This window comes from Taurulus bubalis (genome assembly GCF_910589615.1).
Source record: "Taurulus bubalis genome assembly, chromosome: 9".
Classification (NCBI taxonomy): domain Eukaryota; kingdom Metazoa; phylum Chordata; class Actinopteri; order Perciformes; family Cottidae; genus Taurulus; species Taurulus bubalis.
In genome coordinates this window covers 17556065-17572756 of record NC_136597.1, presented here as the reverse complement: position 1 = coordinate 17572756, position 16692 = coordinate 17556065, and the positions used below count along the sequence as shown (strand labels likewise).

At 39.6% G+C, this 16692-nt stretch overlaps 3 protein-coding genes across 3 annotated transcripts; 2 read left to right on the top strand and 1 right to left on the bottom strand.

Moving 5' to 3' along the window:
- The first annotated feature begins 2119 nt into the window (after positions 1-2119).
- tmem258 (transmembrane protein 258) lies at positions 2120-3740 on the top strand. The gene is made up of 4 exons (XM_079223492.1): positions 2120-2196; positions 2503-2612; positions 3365-3494; positions 3591-3740. Exons 1-3 carry the CDS (start codon positions 2194-2196, stop codon positions 3489-3491), a joined length of 240 nt encoding a protein of 79 aa, XP_079079618.1. The 5' UTR covers positions 2120-2193; the 3' UTR covers positions 3492-3494; positions 3591-3740.
- Positions 3741-4406: 666 nt separating this feature from the next.
- tmem138 (transmembrane protein 138) lies at positions 4407-7311 on the bottom strand (the record flags this gene model as incomplete). The annotated part of the gene is made up of 4 exons (XM_079223491.1): positions 4407-4641; positions 4726-4801; positions 4928-5099; positions 7184-7311. The coding sequence occupies 4 exons, from the start codon at positions 7309-7311 to the stop codon at positions 4529-4531; spliced, it is 489 nt and encodes a 162-aa protein (XP_079079617.1). The 3' UTR covers positions 4407-4528.
- A 3370-nt stretch (positions 7312-10681) lies between these two features.
- On the top strand, positions 10682-16567 carry cracr2b (calcium release activated channel regulator 2B; the record flags this gene model as incomplete). Its single annotated transcript, XM_079223343.1, has 16 exons — positions 10682-10939; positions 11019-11130; positions 11214-11358; positions 12306-12452; positions 12569-12659; positions 12749-12844; positions 12926-13113; positions 13915-13986; positions 14168-14302; positions 14571-14592; positions 15177-15256; positions 15363-15483; positions 15705-15831; positions 15916-15997; positions 16132-16246; positions 16445-16567. 16 exons carry the CDS (start codon positions 10682-10684, stop codon positions 16565-16567), a joined length of 1914 nt encoding a protein of 637 aa, XP_079079469.1.
- Positions 16568-16692: the final 125 nt, after the last annotated feature.

Genomic DNA, 16692 nt, shown 5'->3' with positions numbered 1-16692 from the left:
TTACATTACATGTTTATGCATATGCATACTATCACATAGAAAGCCTTGTTATTGTCATTCCTAAAATGAAGTCATACTAATTTCAGCAGATTCACTGGAAGAAATGCGATAAGACTGGATAAGTAAACAAATCACTGGAAATGAAAATGTAGAAACACTGACAGCTCTTAGCATCTGATAGTGGAAATGCAACAAGTCCAACACTGACAATATTTCAAGAAACACTGGAATAGCTCACACTGTATTTTGCTAAATGGACAGAATGCTGACAAGGCAACAAATGGCTTAAATCATTTCAGATGCATGCCCAATCATTTCTTTCAAATGATACATCTCAGCTCCGAGGCAACTCAAATGCTGCTTCAGCGATGGAAATTCTATTTTAATGGCTCGATCAAGCTGAGAGGGAGTTGCATTTATTTACGCACACTGCAGAGTTAGAATTGGATATTATACACTGGACTGTTCTGTGTATTTCACTGGATGTTTGAATACTTTTCCCGTGCCTATACAATTAAGAATATGCAGTGATAACATTGTGAGTATAACTGATTTGTATGATGTTTCCTATTTTTATTATATTTTCTTCTTTTAAAGGCATTCTCCACTTACTCTCACCACCATGCTTGTGTTATTGTTGTTAAAATTGGTTTTCAAATCCATATTCCATACGTGTCTGTATTCAGAAGGAAAGAGCATAACTGTGTATCTCAAATGTAAAATCAATATTAAATAGGAAACAGCCATCAGACAAATGTTTATGGAATTCATCATAATATTAAGAAACTGTACAATGCTTTTAGTATAAGTATGATGACTTCAGTGGGTATAGTGTACTATTTTTAGCTTATTTATAACGCACCAGCTAGCATAATGAAACCACTGTAGCACTTTTTGCACTGTATATATGAACTGCTTTTGCTCGATCCAGTGCACCAGGATGTTTTCAATACTCTGGTAGAACTGCATTACATGTAACTGTATAGCTTCATTTTGTTACTACCAATGCTCCTTTTTATCTGATGTGTTTTATCATTTTGTTTTTATAGTTGATATTTTTGTGGGTGTTTGTATTGTTAATAATATATTAACTTTTAGCTAATGAAGCCCAGAAATGATTGACAAGCAAGTAAACACAGACACACACAATACATTTCAAATTGTAGCACTATTTGTCAAGAGAAAATGCCATAACACAAAAACGTGAGTACTTTAATATCACTACTTTATCTTTTTAGCCCATTTTATCATTACATTTCCAAAGCTTTATGTCAAAATATAAAAATAATGCCCTGTAATACGATGTAAATGCATGTAGTAAATAAATTTGTGATTGGATTTGCTGTTGTGTTTGCCAAACTGCTTCATGAGCTGAAACCGGATTGCTCCTTCTATCCATTAGATGGCAGCAGAAGATGTTAACAGTCGCCGAGCATAGAGGTAAACTATGTGACCTGAAATGTGCCTTTGAGGTAGCGGAGTGTTAATGCCACGTGTGAAAACAATAAAACAAAAAAAGTTATTGGCTGGTTCATCAATGGTGATAAATAATTAGAGTCTATAGTTTGAAAATGTTTAGACCATCATTAATGTATTATTAGACTTGGTAAGTAACATTTCTTGGTGGCAATTAGTCTGAAGGAATATGAGAGAGGAAACTGTTCTAACAAGGTTACAGTTGGGCCATAGTGCACTAAACCAAACACTGAAAATGATAGGGAAACAAACACAAGACAGGGCTGTGTGAAGGATGTGGAGAAGAGGAGTCAGTTGACCATAGTGCTGAGGTGTAAGGCGTATGAGACACAGAGAGAGATGATGATGAATAATCTGAAGGAATTAGGGGTATGCTAGTACTGTTAGCATTCTTAAAAAACACAGGTTTTTTTATAGGGTATGATTGAAATATAGGGATAAGGTAGGGGTTATTTAATTAAAATAAATTATTGTATTTGTTTGGTTTGTTTTGGGGGTAAAGAGTGTAATTGTCTGATCCATACTCCGGAGCAGAAGGTGGCGGTAATGCACAAATAAAATGGATGCCAACCGCCGTTAAACCACGAGAAGATTAGTCTAAAATTTGCATGAGAACCACGTGACCTCTACGTCAAGAAAATAAACCAGGAAGTAATAGTCAGTACGTGGCCTTATCATCTTGCACCACAGAAAGAGGAGCTCCCCTTCATTGCAACAATGGTAGAATCATTTCTCGTTTTTATAAGTTTAGACTTGTATTATACAATGGCACACTGTATCTTTACGCGTTATTTACAATTCCACTCGCCATATTATGCGTGTGCTGTCGCTGCGGGTTTGCAGACGAGCAGAGCAACGTTAGCTTCTCGTGTCAAAATCAGATTTAGCCACTGTGTATGTGTTTCCACACAAATGTAACGCTTTATGCGCGATGCATTACGTAGAAAGTTGTACTAGATGTTCTCGGGGTGATGTAGCGTACACGTGGCTAACCTGGTTGTATTAAACTCCTTGCTGTGGCTTCAGGAACTCGAGGCTATGACCAGATACACCAGCCCGGTGAACCCGGCTGTGTTCCCCCATCTCACTGTCGTCCTTCTGGCCATCGGCATGTTCTTCACTGCCTGGTTCTTCGTGTATCCTTTTCAATGCGTGTTTCACAGAACACTGTGTGGTGAACATGGAGAAGGGGTCATACCCGACACTATTATGGTACTAGAATAGCTATCCTGCAGGAAAACCCTACAAGATGAAGTTAAGGATCATGTCGTTGCCTTTCCATGTTGTGGCCTCACTTATCTCAAGCTAAGTTAGTGAAACAGGTTTGCGATTTCTCATGATGCACAATAAGCAAACCATGCAATAGGTTTTTAGAGGTTTGTTTTCTCCCAAACCCTCCAGGAATCAACTGGTTTTCACTCATTTGAGTAAATGTGACATTTAAACGATTAAACCTGTTAATTGTGACTGTTTTTCATTATTCAGCCATCATTTCAATTGCTAACAATGAGACAGAACATAGTTAATAGCTGAGTGAGTATTAAAGTATAAGGCAAGAAACATGCAAACACTCACTCACATATTTTAAACTCAAAAAATAGATGATTGGAAAAAAGCTGGAGATAAACAGTTAATCTTTGTCTGTATTGATTATGTCAGTTATAAACTGCTGTAAAACAGACCCATTTGAATGCATACACATTTTGTATTAATTCTCTCACGGTCTTTTTCAAAAAGTGGTTTTATGTAATTGTCATTAAAGATTACAAGGTACATGTGATACACTAACATAATGGACAATTATATCATTATCAGAGTAAGCTACACAGCAGGAGGCATGAGGCTTGGTTGTACTTGTTTTATGAGCTGGCCCTTAACTTCTCATCAGCTACGAGGTGACGTCAACGAAGTACACCAGGGACGTCTACAAAGAGCTGCTGATCTCCCTTGTGGCTTCCCTCTTCATGGGCTTTGGTGTGCTGTTCTTACTACTCTGGGTTGGCATATATGTATAAAAGGTACAGTTAAAATCTTATGTAGGTCTAGTAGTTTATATTTGTGATCACTGAAACCATGTGGTAGTGGTTAACTTTGTTTCCTCTCGTTCCTTGCAGTTTCATGTGATTGACTTAAAACAAACAACACATTCCATCGGAACGAAGGACATCACACACAACATGGACTCGGTTTAATTGGACTGCACTGACATTTTGGGATCTTATGGACTCTGGTTTTCTTGTCATAAGTAAAGAGGATTTGTATAACTTTGTGTCTTTCTTTGTTCAACCTGATATGTCAAACAATTCTATAAAATGTTGATGAACAATATTATTATTTAGATGAGACCTGAAGTTCACTGGAACTTGACCTGCTGTGTTGTTGAGATTAGAAGGTTATTTTGACGCACTGAAGACTATTTTTGGTGCGTTTCACTAGTGGCACCTAAAACCCAAATCCCTGATTAATCTTTGTGTTATAAATAGAGCAGTCAGTTTAACCTTGTCTGCAGGGTAATACTGACTATCCTAGTGATAAAGGATTACACCGCGATTAGAAAAGGATTATTTAATAAAAACAGCGGGAACACTTTTCAAAGATCCCAACTAAACCACAACTGGATTCACATGACATTTGGCTTATTAAAATTACATTAACCATGTAAACAGCATGCTAGCCTTACATAAGGCAAAATAAATCAACATGTTTCCTCCTTTGCAGGGAATAACTTAGCTTTTCCAATAGAACTATTACTACACGTTAACTGGTATGTTAGCATGAATTAAACAAAGTTCCCATACTACTTCCAATGTGTTGCATTCTGTCTGCAAATCAAATTGATTTACAAAGGCCACATAGATTAACACTCACAATCCTGCTTAATGCAATACTACCATGGCTGGCTTAACCTGCCACTGTAAACCATTTAACCAATTGCTTGATTGGCTACAAAAATCCAGTAAACAAACTGGTTGAGAATTCGCTTCATCTTGAGCTTGTTTTTTTCACATGAAAATAATCTTTTTTGTCTCTCTTAAAATCTCAAAATTCTCTTTCACTGACAAGCTCTGGCAAAGGCATCCCGAAGCCACAGAGAGTCCTCATACAGCCTCGGGTCTCCCATATACTCTGCTGTTCTTTTGTATAAGTAGTAATACACCACTGCCCCTGTTAACAGAAAGAAGTACATAAGTTACATCAAATAGATTAGTTGCAATGGAAAATGCACCTCGGAATTAATCCACCAATTACCTGTTCTCTGGAAAACAAAAAGGGCTTGAAGACCATCTGTCCAAATAAAACTGTTTGACTCTAACCATCTACGGTTCTGGGAAAAAGATAATACTAGTTTGAATGGATCCAAATTCTCTACATTTATTTATCAATATTTTACTTTGATGTAAAAAAAAGAAGACAGTTTTGACATGCAGGTGTCAGGTGTGACAAAGCTTACCAACACCCAGCAGTGGAGGCAGATGCTGAGCATCAGGTAAAGAGCAGAGAATATTAGCAGAGCCCTGAACCTCTCCAGGAGCAGCGACAACAGGCCGACCTGGAACACGTCGGTGTTGAACATCATCAGCAGAATGATGATCACGTTGAACAAGATGGCGATGTCCTGGATGCTGGAGACACAAATTGTACTGGTTTATTTGTAACAGTGGTTTCTGAGGGTGTGAGGGATGTGTGAACAATGCACAATTAAAAAAAGTGATACATGTGACCATGTCAGAGAGAAGGATTTTGTGAAAGACTGTTACCAGGTGTCCAAACAAAGGTCTTATATGGACAATTAATGAAGGTAGACCCTGTATGGCTACAACTCAAAACATGTACCTGTGGTTATGATGAGACTTCATTCACTGGCCAAGGCATTTTGTAATAGCAGTTAATGGGATATAAATGGTTGGTCTAGAGCAGCGGTTCCCAAACTTTGTAGGCTACGCACCCCCTTCTACATCCCGACCGGGTTCACGCACCCCCAATCCCCCACACCTTAAAAAAAACGCAACAAAGCCTATTTATAGCCGCATAAAATCGGACCAATGCGAGAACAGTTTGCTTGCGCGTGGCGTTTGTTACAAGATTTAGGCTCAGAGGCAGATCGCATTTCACATGTATTTACCTAAACACAGTAAGCCACGTAAAGAACAAAGAGTGGCACATGCGTAGGCTCAGAAACAGATATAAAAAAGGAGGAGTCCATATGAGGATTTTCACATGCAGCGCAGGTGGCTCAGCCTGTCAAGTCTACTTGCAGAGAGTAAAACTCACTCTTCTTCACGCGACCGACTAACGTTGCCAGGATGTCTTCGGACAAAGCATCGATGCGGCGCGAGACAGTGTTGTTGGACACCGGGATCATGTCTAACTTTTTAGCTTCTTTCTCTCCAATCATACATTCCACCATCTATTTAGCAGCTGGCAAGCACACGTCTTCGCCGATTGTGTGAGGTAGACCCTTCCTTGCTATTCGGTAACTGAGCAGATATGAAGTCCGTAGTGCGTTTTGTGTAGACCCAACACATGAATGAGTCTGCAATTGTTTTTGGCTGTTTTGTGACTCCAATTTTGATCTAAAAAATGTAAGGGGGTCTGACTTGCACTGGCATGCTTGGTGTTCAGGTGGCGGCGCAAATAAGAGGCTTCAGGCAGCTGTTAGCCAGAACCTCACTGCACAATACGCACTGTGGCTTCGGGCAATCTGCATTGCCAATCCAAGTGAAGCCCAGACCCAGATAATTGTCATCATGTTTCCTCTTTTTTTTCCCAGTCTGATGCTCACTCTCGTTTCCTCTTTTTTCACCTTGACTCCGCGATGGGCCTCTGTGCTCCCGGTCTCTCCCCAACGCACCTCTCCGTTTCTCTCGCCTCTGGTTCCTCACTCTCTCTCTCTCTGTCCCTCTCCTCTTTTATTACTGATAGCTTCAGATGTCCCACCTGACAGCTTCCCCGATTTCAGCCAGTTTAACATATTTTCATGGATGTTGCTGAATGAATGAAATGACGTTAGGTGCACAAGCTAGGCTAGCTGGTGTGTACGTAAGACAGTCTGGCGGCCGGACCGGAAGTGCATCTATTTATTAAATTGTACGTTTTTAAATTTAAATCTTACAAAGGGAATTTTTATAATTAAAAAATCCTACTTAATTTTTATTAAATTATGTTTAATATTAATTATTACACCATTAGACCATTACATTTTTCCTCTCGCGCACCCCCAGGGGGTCTGGTCTAGAGCTATTATTATCCACGATATCAGAGCTGCTGACGCATTGCAAATAATTAAACAACGTGCAGTAGAGTCGAGTTTTGAGATGACCAGTTACTGAAAGAGTAAATTAATTAATTTAAATTTACAGCTTCAAGGATGATAAACCTCAAAAACATGCAAATACTGTCATAGTAAAGTAAATATGTTTGTGATCTAATGAATAATATCAATATTTGGCAACTATTCTAAATGCCTGGCTGCCATTTTAATCAATTCAATTGGGGGATTAGTTTATTAATCATAAATTACTGTTATTTGAAACATTTAGTCTTAGTCCATCTCTCCCAAATGAGACTAATGATACAACGATTCAAATGTATTATAAGAAGTATAAACTTCAAAACACAGCAAGTCTGCACAGGTTAGAAGATATATCCAGAGAGTGGTAGATGTGTTGACTTGAACAAGCTGACTCGATGTAGTTCAATGACTTACATGAAAAGCACTAGTTGGATGACAGGCGCCCCCCTCAGGAGTTCACTGAAGGAGTTGACGAAGAGGTCATAGGCCAACAGTGTCAGCTGGATCAGCAGCACCAGTGAGTAGTTACCGGCTTGGAGCATCTTCAGGGGCCGATACTGCAAACCACCACAGCTCCCAGTCTATTCACCTCCTCGCTTCCGGCTGCTTCTCTTCACACCTGCTAAACGTAGGTACTTGATGGTGACACAAGTCTATTTGGTCTGGATCCTGTCCCTACATACTAGAGTGAAAACAAACAAACACCTGCAGAGGTCTAAAAGTAAGCAGTACTGGCTTCACAACGTGTCCATTCACATAGTGAGAAATTGGGGGCTTTCCCCTGAAATGTTCTGTTGCTTTATGCTTTCTTCACACCAGGTTGTCCCCCTGTTCATAAACATGTTGATTGTTGTCCTCCCGGAAAAGGGTTCTTGGTGATGATTGCAGGCAGTACAAGATGGCAGATTGGACATACTAACATGTTTGATGGTGAGAGTTTCCTTGTCTGCTGCATGTCCTGTGAGGAAGAACCAGAAAAGATGTGAAACAACAGTGTGTGGTGTGCAAGGAGTAACAACCTCCAGACATCTGTGTGAATACAGTGCTGATGTCAAATATCGTGTCTGTCGCAGAGAGCTAAATTAGCAGTTTACCTAACATCATCAGGCAGTTACACAGGTTAGCATGGAAAGGTCAAAACTGGGATTAGGTTACAGATTTCCCCTAACGTTACGGGAACACACGCGGGATCTCTTTGTTATTTCTTTCTTCCCACGCGCCTAAATTATCGTCTCTTACGGTAGCCTCAAGTTATTTAATCCTGGTATCGGATAATCTTGGAGACAGTAATATAGTTACTACTAACGTTAGTTAACTGTCTCGCAATCTCATTTTCGGCTGGCGGGTTTAACTTCGAGGAAGCCCCTCCAGACGCGTTTGCTAATTTCACCATCACAACATTGATTCTGCAGCGCTCACTGTTGAATAAATCGACTTTACAAATACTACACAACACCTACTCACTAGAAAGAAACGTGCGAGGAGTGAAACTACGTCCAGAAGAACCGCTATACTGCTCACATCGCTACTTTTATCTACAGACAATGCTCTCACTTGGAGCGGCAACTCCTATTTTCCAGCGTGTATTTCCTTGAATTCCATGGTAACACCACCACGTACCGTAATAACAGACGTATAGGTTCAATAAATATTCCTCAAAACATTTCTATAGAGTTTACGGTGTATTTTCTCGTTGTATTACTTTCAGTTTCTCTGTTATTTCCTCAACGTAGCTGCTGTGTGAACATTAAAATAACTACGGGACATTGGGCCCCTGTTGGTCTTCATTTCGAAAGCTACATTAAACATTACGGTAAACGTTCATCACACACGACGCTTACTGCCACCCAGCGGTTAACGCGGGTACTACGTGATTGAAGTATTAAGAGCTGATCAAAGGTAGCAGACACCTGCGTCCAGCACACTGTGGGTGAGTACTCAAAGTTTCTGCAACTTCGATGAATTGACACGGAATACAATAACGTAAGTAATTTAGAAACATCGAGACGTTTATGTTTACTTTCTCCGTTATGGTGCATGAACGACCGCGACTAACGGAAGTGTGGGGTTTTTGTTCTTTATTAATACATGTAGGCGTTACATTACTTCATTCTTTGGGGTTTTTGGTTACATCCGCTGACGTTAATGCTTTAAAATTGGTCGCATGTAAGCCGTGTCATTCTCTGTGTGTTTCTGAGTACGTTTTTGGTAAAACGCTTATCTGCATGTCACAAAGTATGTTGACATTTCTCCGAAAGTGCAGTCTTTCTGTGACGTGTAGTATAAGTTTGACTGACAGTTTGTAACCGATAACATGTTATACACTGAGAATTCCCTTTCCCTGAATGTGTGAAAGACTCACACACCAACCTTGTGAAATATGTCTTAGGTGTGTAAGTTTATTTGACCTTTGGCGTGGCTGTCGGCTAACTAGCAAATACAAAATCCTTAAGATATAATGTTTACATAGCCTATCTGGGATTCCACCATATCGCTCATGTCAGAAGGATGCTTTCATAGGTCATAAACAATACTTTACTCGCTATTACCAGTACATATTTTGGAGGTTTTATGATCATAGATTTCACGACTGCGGGGTTATGAAGGAGAGGTAGGGTAATATTTAATTTAACACTGAAACAGATTCCAATTCAGAGTGCACCTTTTTGCCTGAAGATCTCCAGAAATATATGTGTTTCTAACTACATCAATTAAAACATTGATGATGTATGTGGATGCTCTTTTTGTGTAATATAAATGCTATTTAACCTGAAGACTGAGGATATGTGCTGCTGTATCATAAATCACAGTTTTATGAATGTTAGACACTGAGCCATAGTTCCCATGTAGTCCTTAAGAGTGAAATGTGTTTGCAATTGTGGTATTTTTGACAATGCAAACAACTGCAAATGTTTTATTTGCATCTCCTCAGCCCTGGCAATCTGCCCTCCCCTTCGAGTACACATAAACTCTTCTCACATGATACCATCCTGTTTTTTACCCTGGGCACATCCTGGTGCTCAGTCATGGCGCTCCTAGCAGTGACACTGCATCACATTTATTTAAATTTTTCCTCCTCTAAATAAACACTTTGGGAAACTGGATGTTGCTGCATGAAGCTAGGCAGTTATGATATCTCATTTTGTGTGACATGGATGTTAACATTTTGTGGAGAAAATAGCATGGCATCATATTGGATACCTCAGACAGTTTTAAAATCTTAATGAGTGTAAACATGTCAGCCACCTGATCACAGCAGCTGTAGATAATGTGTCCAGTCACAGCTTAGTTTTTCTGCGCCTCATGTTTGACAAGGGAGGACCTGCAGGGCCAGCTTCTCACAATGTCTGGCAGCACTAGGAGACTAGATCCAAAGTGTCTTTTAATTCATACTGGTTCATCAAGAAATTAAAAGTGAATGTGTCTGATTATGTCTCAGACTGGTGGCTTCCAGAAATATACAACACTGTCTAAATACTTAGACACTCTCATTAGGACTCTAACTAATGTATATCATTAACACTCTTTTAATTAGTTTAGTCTATAAAATATCATAAATAGGGGAACATTTGCCCATCACAACCTCCTAGAGACCACAATGACATCTTTAAATATCTACTTTTGTTGACCAAAAGTCCCAAATTCAAAGAGCATCAGTTTACAATGATATTTGACAAAGAAAATCTGAAAATCAGCTCATTTGAGAAGTTTGAACCACAGAATAATTGCCTTTTTTGTCTGACTATTTATGGTTGAAATCTTTTTAATGAGTCATTTATCAAAATGACATTCTCATGACAAATACATTTAGGCATTCAATGACAAACTAAGAGGTCAAAAAGTACACAATACAACAAGTACAAGAACGTATACACCTACTCCCCACCCATAGTTGTCTTCCTGTGTGCAGTAATGTCTAAGTGGCTGAACGATGGTGAAGTCCTGGTGGGTCAAGGCAGCGGTGAGGCAGCACCAGTGAGCCCCAGACCGCGAGGCCGATCAGCTGGGAGCCCCCGGCCCGGCCAAAGTGTTTTTAGTCCACTGGCTTCCCCCAGATCCAGAGAGGCAGTGTCAGGAAGCCCACAGGCAGAGACCATGGGCAAGGCCAAGGAGCTGTTTGTGCTGTGTGACAAAGAGGGGAAGGGCTTTATCACAAAGCGGGACATGCAGGTGAGCAGCTGATGTGGTAGAAGAAGAAACATGTTAGGCTGATTGTAAAAGATCGAACTTTCCATATTCTTCTGTTCAGAGGCTGCAGGCGGAGTTGCCGCTGTCCCCCGAACAGCTGGAGACGGTGTTTGAGAGTCTGGACCGAAAGAGCAATGGATTCCTCACTCCTGTCGAGTTCAACACAGGCCTTGGTAAGTGTTGTGGTTTGAAAACATTATCCAGTATGAGGAAAGCCATAAACCAAATCCTCTGTGCGTCTCTCTATCTGGTGCAGGTGAGTTTGTGGGGCTGGAGGACACAACTGAATTAAGTCAAAACGAATCAGACGACACGGACCAGGTGGACTACTCCCAGGACCCCCTTGCAGTCCGATTTGTAAACATACTGATGGAGCTGGGAGCGGACAAACTATTTAAGGAGTAAGATCACTGACAGATCACAAGTCATTTCCATCAGACTGTACACTAAAAATGTCCCCATGAGTTCTACAGTCGCAACAATATAGAACTATCTACACTCAGTTTCCAGTTTGGTAGGCACACCTAGCTATAACTGAGGCAGCTTAAAACCGGCTGCTCTGTTATTTAGCCTTCCTTTATTTTCACAAATGTTGACAAAAAAAGATGGAACAAATAGTAGAAACATGTCTCACTATAAAGCAATACAAATGTTACCATAAAGTGTAATCAAAATCTTCCTAAACCCACAACATTATGACCTTTTCCTGAAGGGAGGATTCATTGCAGGACTGTGGAATTAGACTGCACACGTTTTTACAAGACGTATCTTCAAATATTAGCACAAGGGTGGTTTAGATGGTATGAATATTACTATAGCATGTTTGCTTTATGTGTAACATGTTACATAGAAATATTTTCAGAGTTGCTAGAAGCTGAAGGATAGTGAGGTGTTAATGTGTAAGCAAGTTTTAAATGGATAAATAGATAAGGAAGTGATCTTAAAGAAGTGAATAAACACTATATGTGGAAAGATCCACAGTTGCAGTAACAGTATGATGTCCCAGCAGTTCAATATGAAAATATTAAACAGTTTAATTTAGTGTGATTCTTTGGCACTTCAATACAATTTTGTATATAAAATATCTTAGATGTATTATATCGTAGATATTTTATTCTTCTTCTCTCCAACAAAAATGTAAACTATTAGTTTCTTGAGCAAACAATACAACTCTTCGAGCTGGATAACTTTTACAGGAACCAAGGAAACCTGAAGCTCGATACACAGATACTGTATGTTCACAGTTTGTTATTAAAAACCCGGCACCTTTTTGTGACGTAACTGAGTGATTCCGTGCTGATAAGGTTCAACGTCCTTGTTGCTTTAATAGTTGTCTGCTGTGTGTCAGTCAGCAGGAGCTCTCTTCTCTGTGGTGTGAACTCCAGAGAGACAGACCGGAGCTGCTGAGCGTCCTGGACGCCGTCCTGATCCACGCAGTGTCACATCTACAGGACTCTATCAGAGAGAGAGACAGTCTGGAACAAGCTCTCCGCAGGTCACGGCTTCCTCCCTCTGCATATGGAACAACTCATTGTGCCCTGTTCAGTTGTGAGGATTCACACTGTGTCGAGTTGTCTGAAATCATTCAACTGTAATTCTTTTGTGCTTCAGGCGGGAGAGTGAACATGATGACGTTGTTCGGTCCATATATGAAGAAAGGGAAAACCAAATCAGAGAGGAAAGGGAGAAACGTCTGGCTCAGGTACATGCTTGCTATTCAGTCCAGGCGTTGTGCCATTTAACAAAAGAGATCGTCGTAATAGCCTTTCATGAATTTATTGTGAAATCAAGGACAGTATTGGACAGAAGCAGAGAGGAAGACAACTTGAGGAGGACCTGAAGCTGCGTGAGCACGAGCTGGAGAGTACAGTGACCAAACAGAGAGAGGTATACGTCCAAATAGTACCGCTGTTCTTTCTGAAGTTTGAGTCAAATGAATTAATCAACAGGACCCGTCTTTGTTCTAAGCTGGAAACCAGAATCCGGCAGCTGAGCTGTGAACAGGCGAACATCAAGGAGCAGAACCAGCAGCTGCGGAGCCTCAACATCCAGTTACAGGAGCAGGTGGAGCGCAGCAGGGAGCAGCTGCAGGCCGCTCTGGGTCAGCTCAGCCTGCTGCAGGTCAGCGCCGCACAGGAACAAGTGGCCCGGCAGAGGTGAGTGGCGAACCGCACCAGAACCAGAGTTCAACTTAGAAATGACTCCTCGCCTGGCAGCTGGTCTGATAATATGTGCAAGAATACCAGGAGTTAAGGGGAACGAATCCCAATAATAGACCAAACCAACAATGTTTTAATCTTTCACTCAATAATTTCAAGACCTTGAGGGAAGGTACACAGACCAAGCCACATTTGTCCATACTGAAGACTTATTTCTTAAAAATTACGCTCAGATATTCAATTCCAATGTATTTGCATAGCTCCATATCATACAAAAGCAGTTTTAGAGTGCTTTACATAAATATAAAAACAACCAAAATGTGAGCTATACATACACAAACAAATCTATTTACATACAAGCATACTGTACAAATGCTCAATGTTCAATATAGATTGTTTTATAAAAAAAATAAAGGTTGTTGTGTAATAAACTTAACAGCTGACCCTGTAATTGTGTCAGCTTATACTAAGTTGTGTTTTTGTTGGAAACAATTTTTTGTTGTGGATTAAAACACGTTTGGTATTTTCTTGTGAGTATCTATGGCAGCAGGACAGTTTATGTGGTAGACTCAAAATAAACTGTGTTCATCATAATGAAAGAGCATGTCGGCCAGAGCAACAGTTTGGCTCATTGACGTATTTTAATAGTCTATTAAGAATTAATAAGTTATATCAGGCTTTGGTTACAGAGGCAGCACTTAGAATAATCCATTTATTGTTGGTGTTGGTCTTCTCTGGGATTTGTGGACGATAGGAAGAATAAAGAGCAATCTTTAACAATTGTTTGCTTCACTGTAGAAACGTGATGAAGGTGTCGAGGAACATGCAGAAAGAGAAGGACAGTCTCTTTAGACAACTGGAGCTCTTGAGGTACATCTAAACAGCTGCTGTCTGATGTTTCAATCAAATTCATTTGATGTGAAGTTTCAGGAAAAATGTATCGATGTATAGGTGTCTGTAAATGTCCATGTGTGTGCTTTTCCTTTTTTTTTATTCAACCACTCCATTAGCCAGTGTGATGTTTGTCGTTCATGATTATCTCATATTTTAGGGATATGAACAAAAGGCTGCGAGATGAGAAGGATGCCCAACAGTCTCAGAAGAGGGTTAGTCACAGAAGCTCTGTCCTTCCTCCTCTGCCTCTCACTTATTATCTCAGTGAGGACCTTTGTACCTCGTGGACACAGCAGATTTATCCAACCTAAGCTAAGTCTTGGAATGGCTTCATGCTTCCTTCCTTCCTTCCTGTGGACAATGATTATTTATTTGGCAGCTGTTATTGTTTGGTTATTGATTGATTGAATGTGTGTTCATTGACCTCATTTGGGGTGTCAGCAATTTCATTTGTTTTGTTTTGTAGATGTAGTCAATTAAGTGAAATATTTTGTTTAATAGACATTTATTCTATCTGTGCCAATTTTAAAAAGATTGTTTTATATGTTCATTAATGACAGCTCTATTTATGAACTAAAGTGTGTCAGTATTTAGCAAACTAATAAAGCCTTTTGTTTATCACATTTCAAAAGAGTCATTATCTATTATCAAGTTCTCCTTTATCTAATCCACATTCTTAAATTTATGGCATTTTGGCCAAAGCAGTTAACTGTGGTTACTTTGAATTTGTTTTTATTTGCACTAACAACCATCTCCCTTGATCATAGTTTCTGAACAAGTAATATACAAAGAATATACAATACTCTTTTACAATACTCTTTCAAAAAAACGCATTGACCGTTACACAATGAACACCTGTCGGATATATTTTGTATTTTTTTGTCTTGCCGTATAAATTTGAAAATCAAACAAATGTATTGCTGATAAGTGATTGTGATATTTAACTACTTTGTAGCAGAATAAATGTCACTATTGGATGAAAGTTGTCCCTTTTTTAACATTATTTTCACCATGTGAAGCAATTAGTATTTCTATAAAAAATACAGTTAATGTTCCTTGGAAACTTACCATAGCACGTACATATATTTATACTATATAAAACGTATATTATTAAAATCTTAATGCTACTCATTTCTTCTGCCTCACTTCTCACAAAAACCTTGTAGAATCCAAATGTCACAAAGCCTTTCCAGAAGAAAGGGTCAATTATAGGGAACTACTTACTGCAAGAAAAGCTACTGAAAAGGTTTGTATGATTTACAGCATCTGATATCACATTGGCAATCTGCCTTGCATTACTGCAAAAATTATTAGAGGAAGCAACTAATTTTGTGTATTCATTGATTCTGAAGACAGCTGAGCTCATCTGATGAGTTGGAACAGGACAAAGACACAGAGGTCACAAACTTATCCAAGAGACACCAACCGTCACGTAGAGTCAGATGTGAAAATGTTGAACAGGTGCAAACTCAGGTAGGGAACATATTTAATTTACAAATACATTAATCCCAAATCCTTCAATTGTAATATACAGTTGCAGCATCTGGATAATTTTTAATTATGAAGGTAATGTTCTGAGGCTTTTGTAATCTGCACAGCAATGAAGGAGTACAGATTTAAAGGTGCATCCTCTTAAACACAGACAACATGACTCTGTCGTATTGTTATGTTTGGTCCCTTTACCTGAATTTTAGAGCACAATTGTCAGTCCTCAGCGAGTGTTCAAGGTGGTCTTCCTGGGTAACTCCGGCGTTGGTAAGAGCTCCTTCATCCAGCAGTACTGCACAGGACGCTTCTACAGTAAAGTGACCGCTACTGTCGGTAAGCTCTTCTCTTATTATCACAATGATTAACCTGCTCCTAATTGTATGTAAAGTATGACATGTGTTACTATGTTGCTTCTAGGTATTGATTTCCAGATGAAGACTTTAACTGTGGGCCCCACCACCATCACCCTGCAGCTGTGGGACACTGCAGGACAAGAGAGGTCAGATGTATCATATTTCTTCACATGTTTACCAACAGTGTGGTCTGAGCTGGAGGATCTTATTTTTAAATGTTTGCCATCTGATAAAAACAATACAGCTTTTTGTAGGTGTCATTTTTCTTATTCCTGTTCAGATTTCGCAGCATAACTGAGCAGTACTACCGCAAAGCTGACGGTATCCTTGCCATGTATGACATAACTAAATCCTCCTCCTTTGTTGCTGTGAGAGCATGGATGGACTCTGTGAAGGTGAGCAGGTGGAGACGGAATAGATGGAAAGCAACATGCAAAACCATTTGTTCGAATTTGAATACACATGCAGCTGATTGACGATCCAGGACCAACTGTGGTTATTTATTGTCGAGGTTATTTTGACTGATGTCTGTAGATGATATAATAGCATTTCTCAACTTCAGTTTTTAACACTAATCAAATTGTCTGTCCCAGGAGAAGATGTGTGATAGTGCGGTGCTGATGCTGCTGGCGAACAAGCTGGATCTGGCAGCCGGTCGCAGCAAAGAAGTGAAAACAGAGGAAGGGCAGAGACTAGCAGATGTGAGGCACATTTGAATATTCAAACTACTTTCCACAGTGATTTACTCAGTGTTCTTGCTAACGACTAAATATTATCTTTGAAGTAAATTAAATGTTTGTTTTTTTACTTTCTTTTTTATACAGCAGCACCAAGCTTTGTT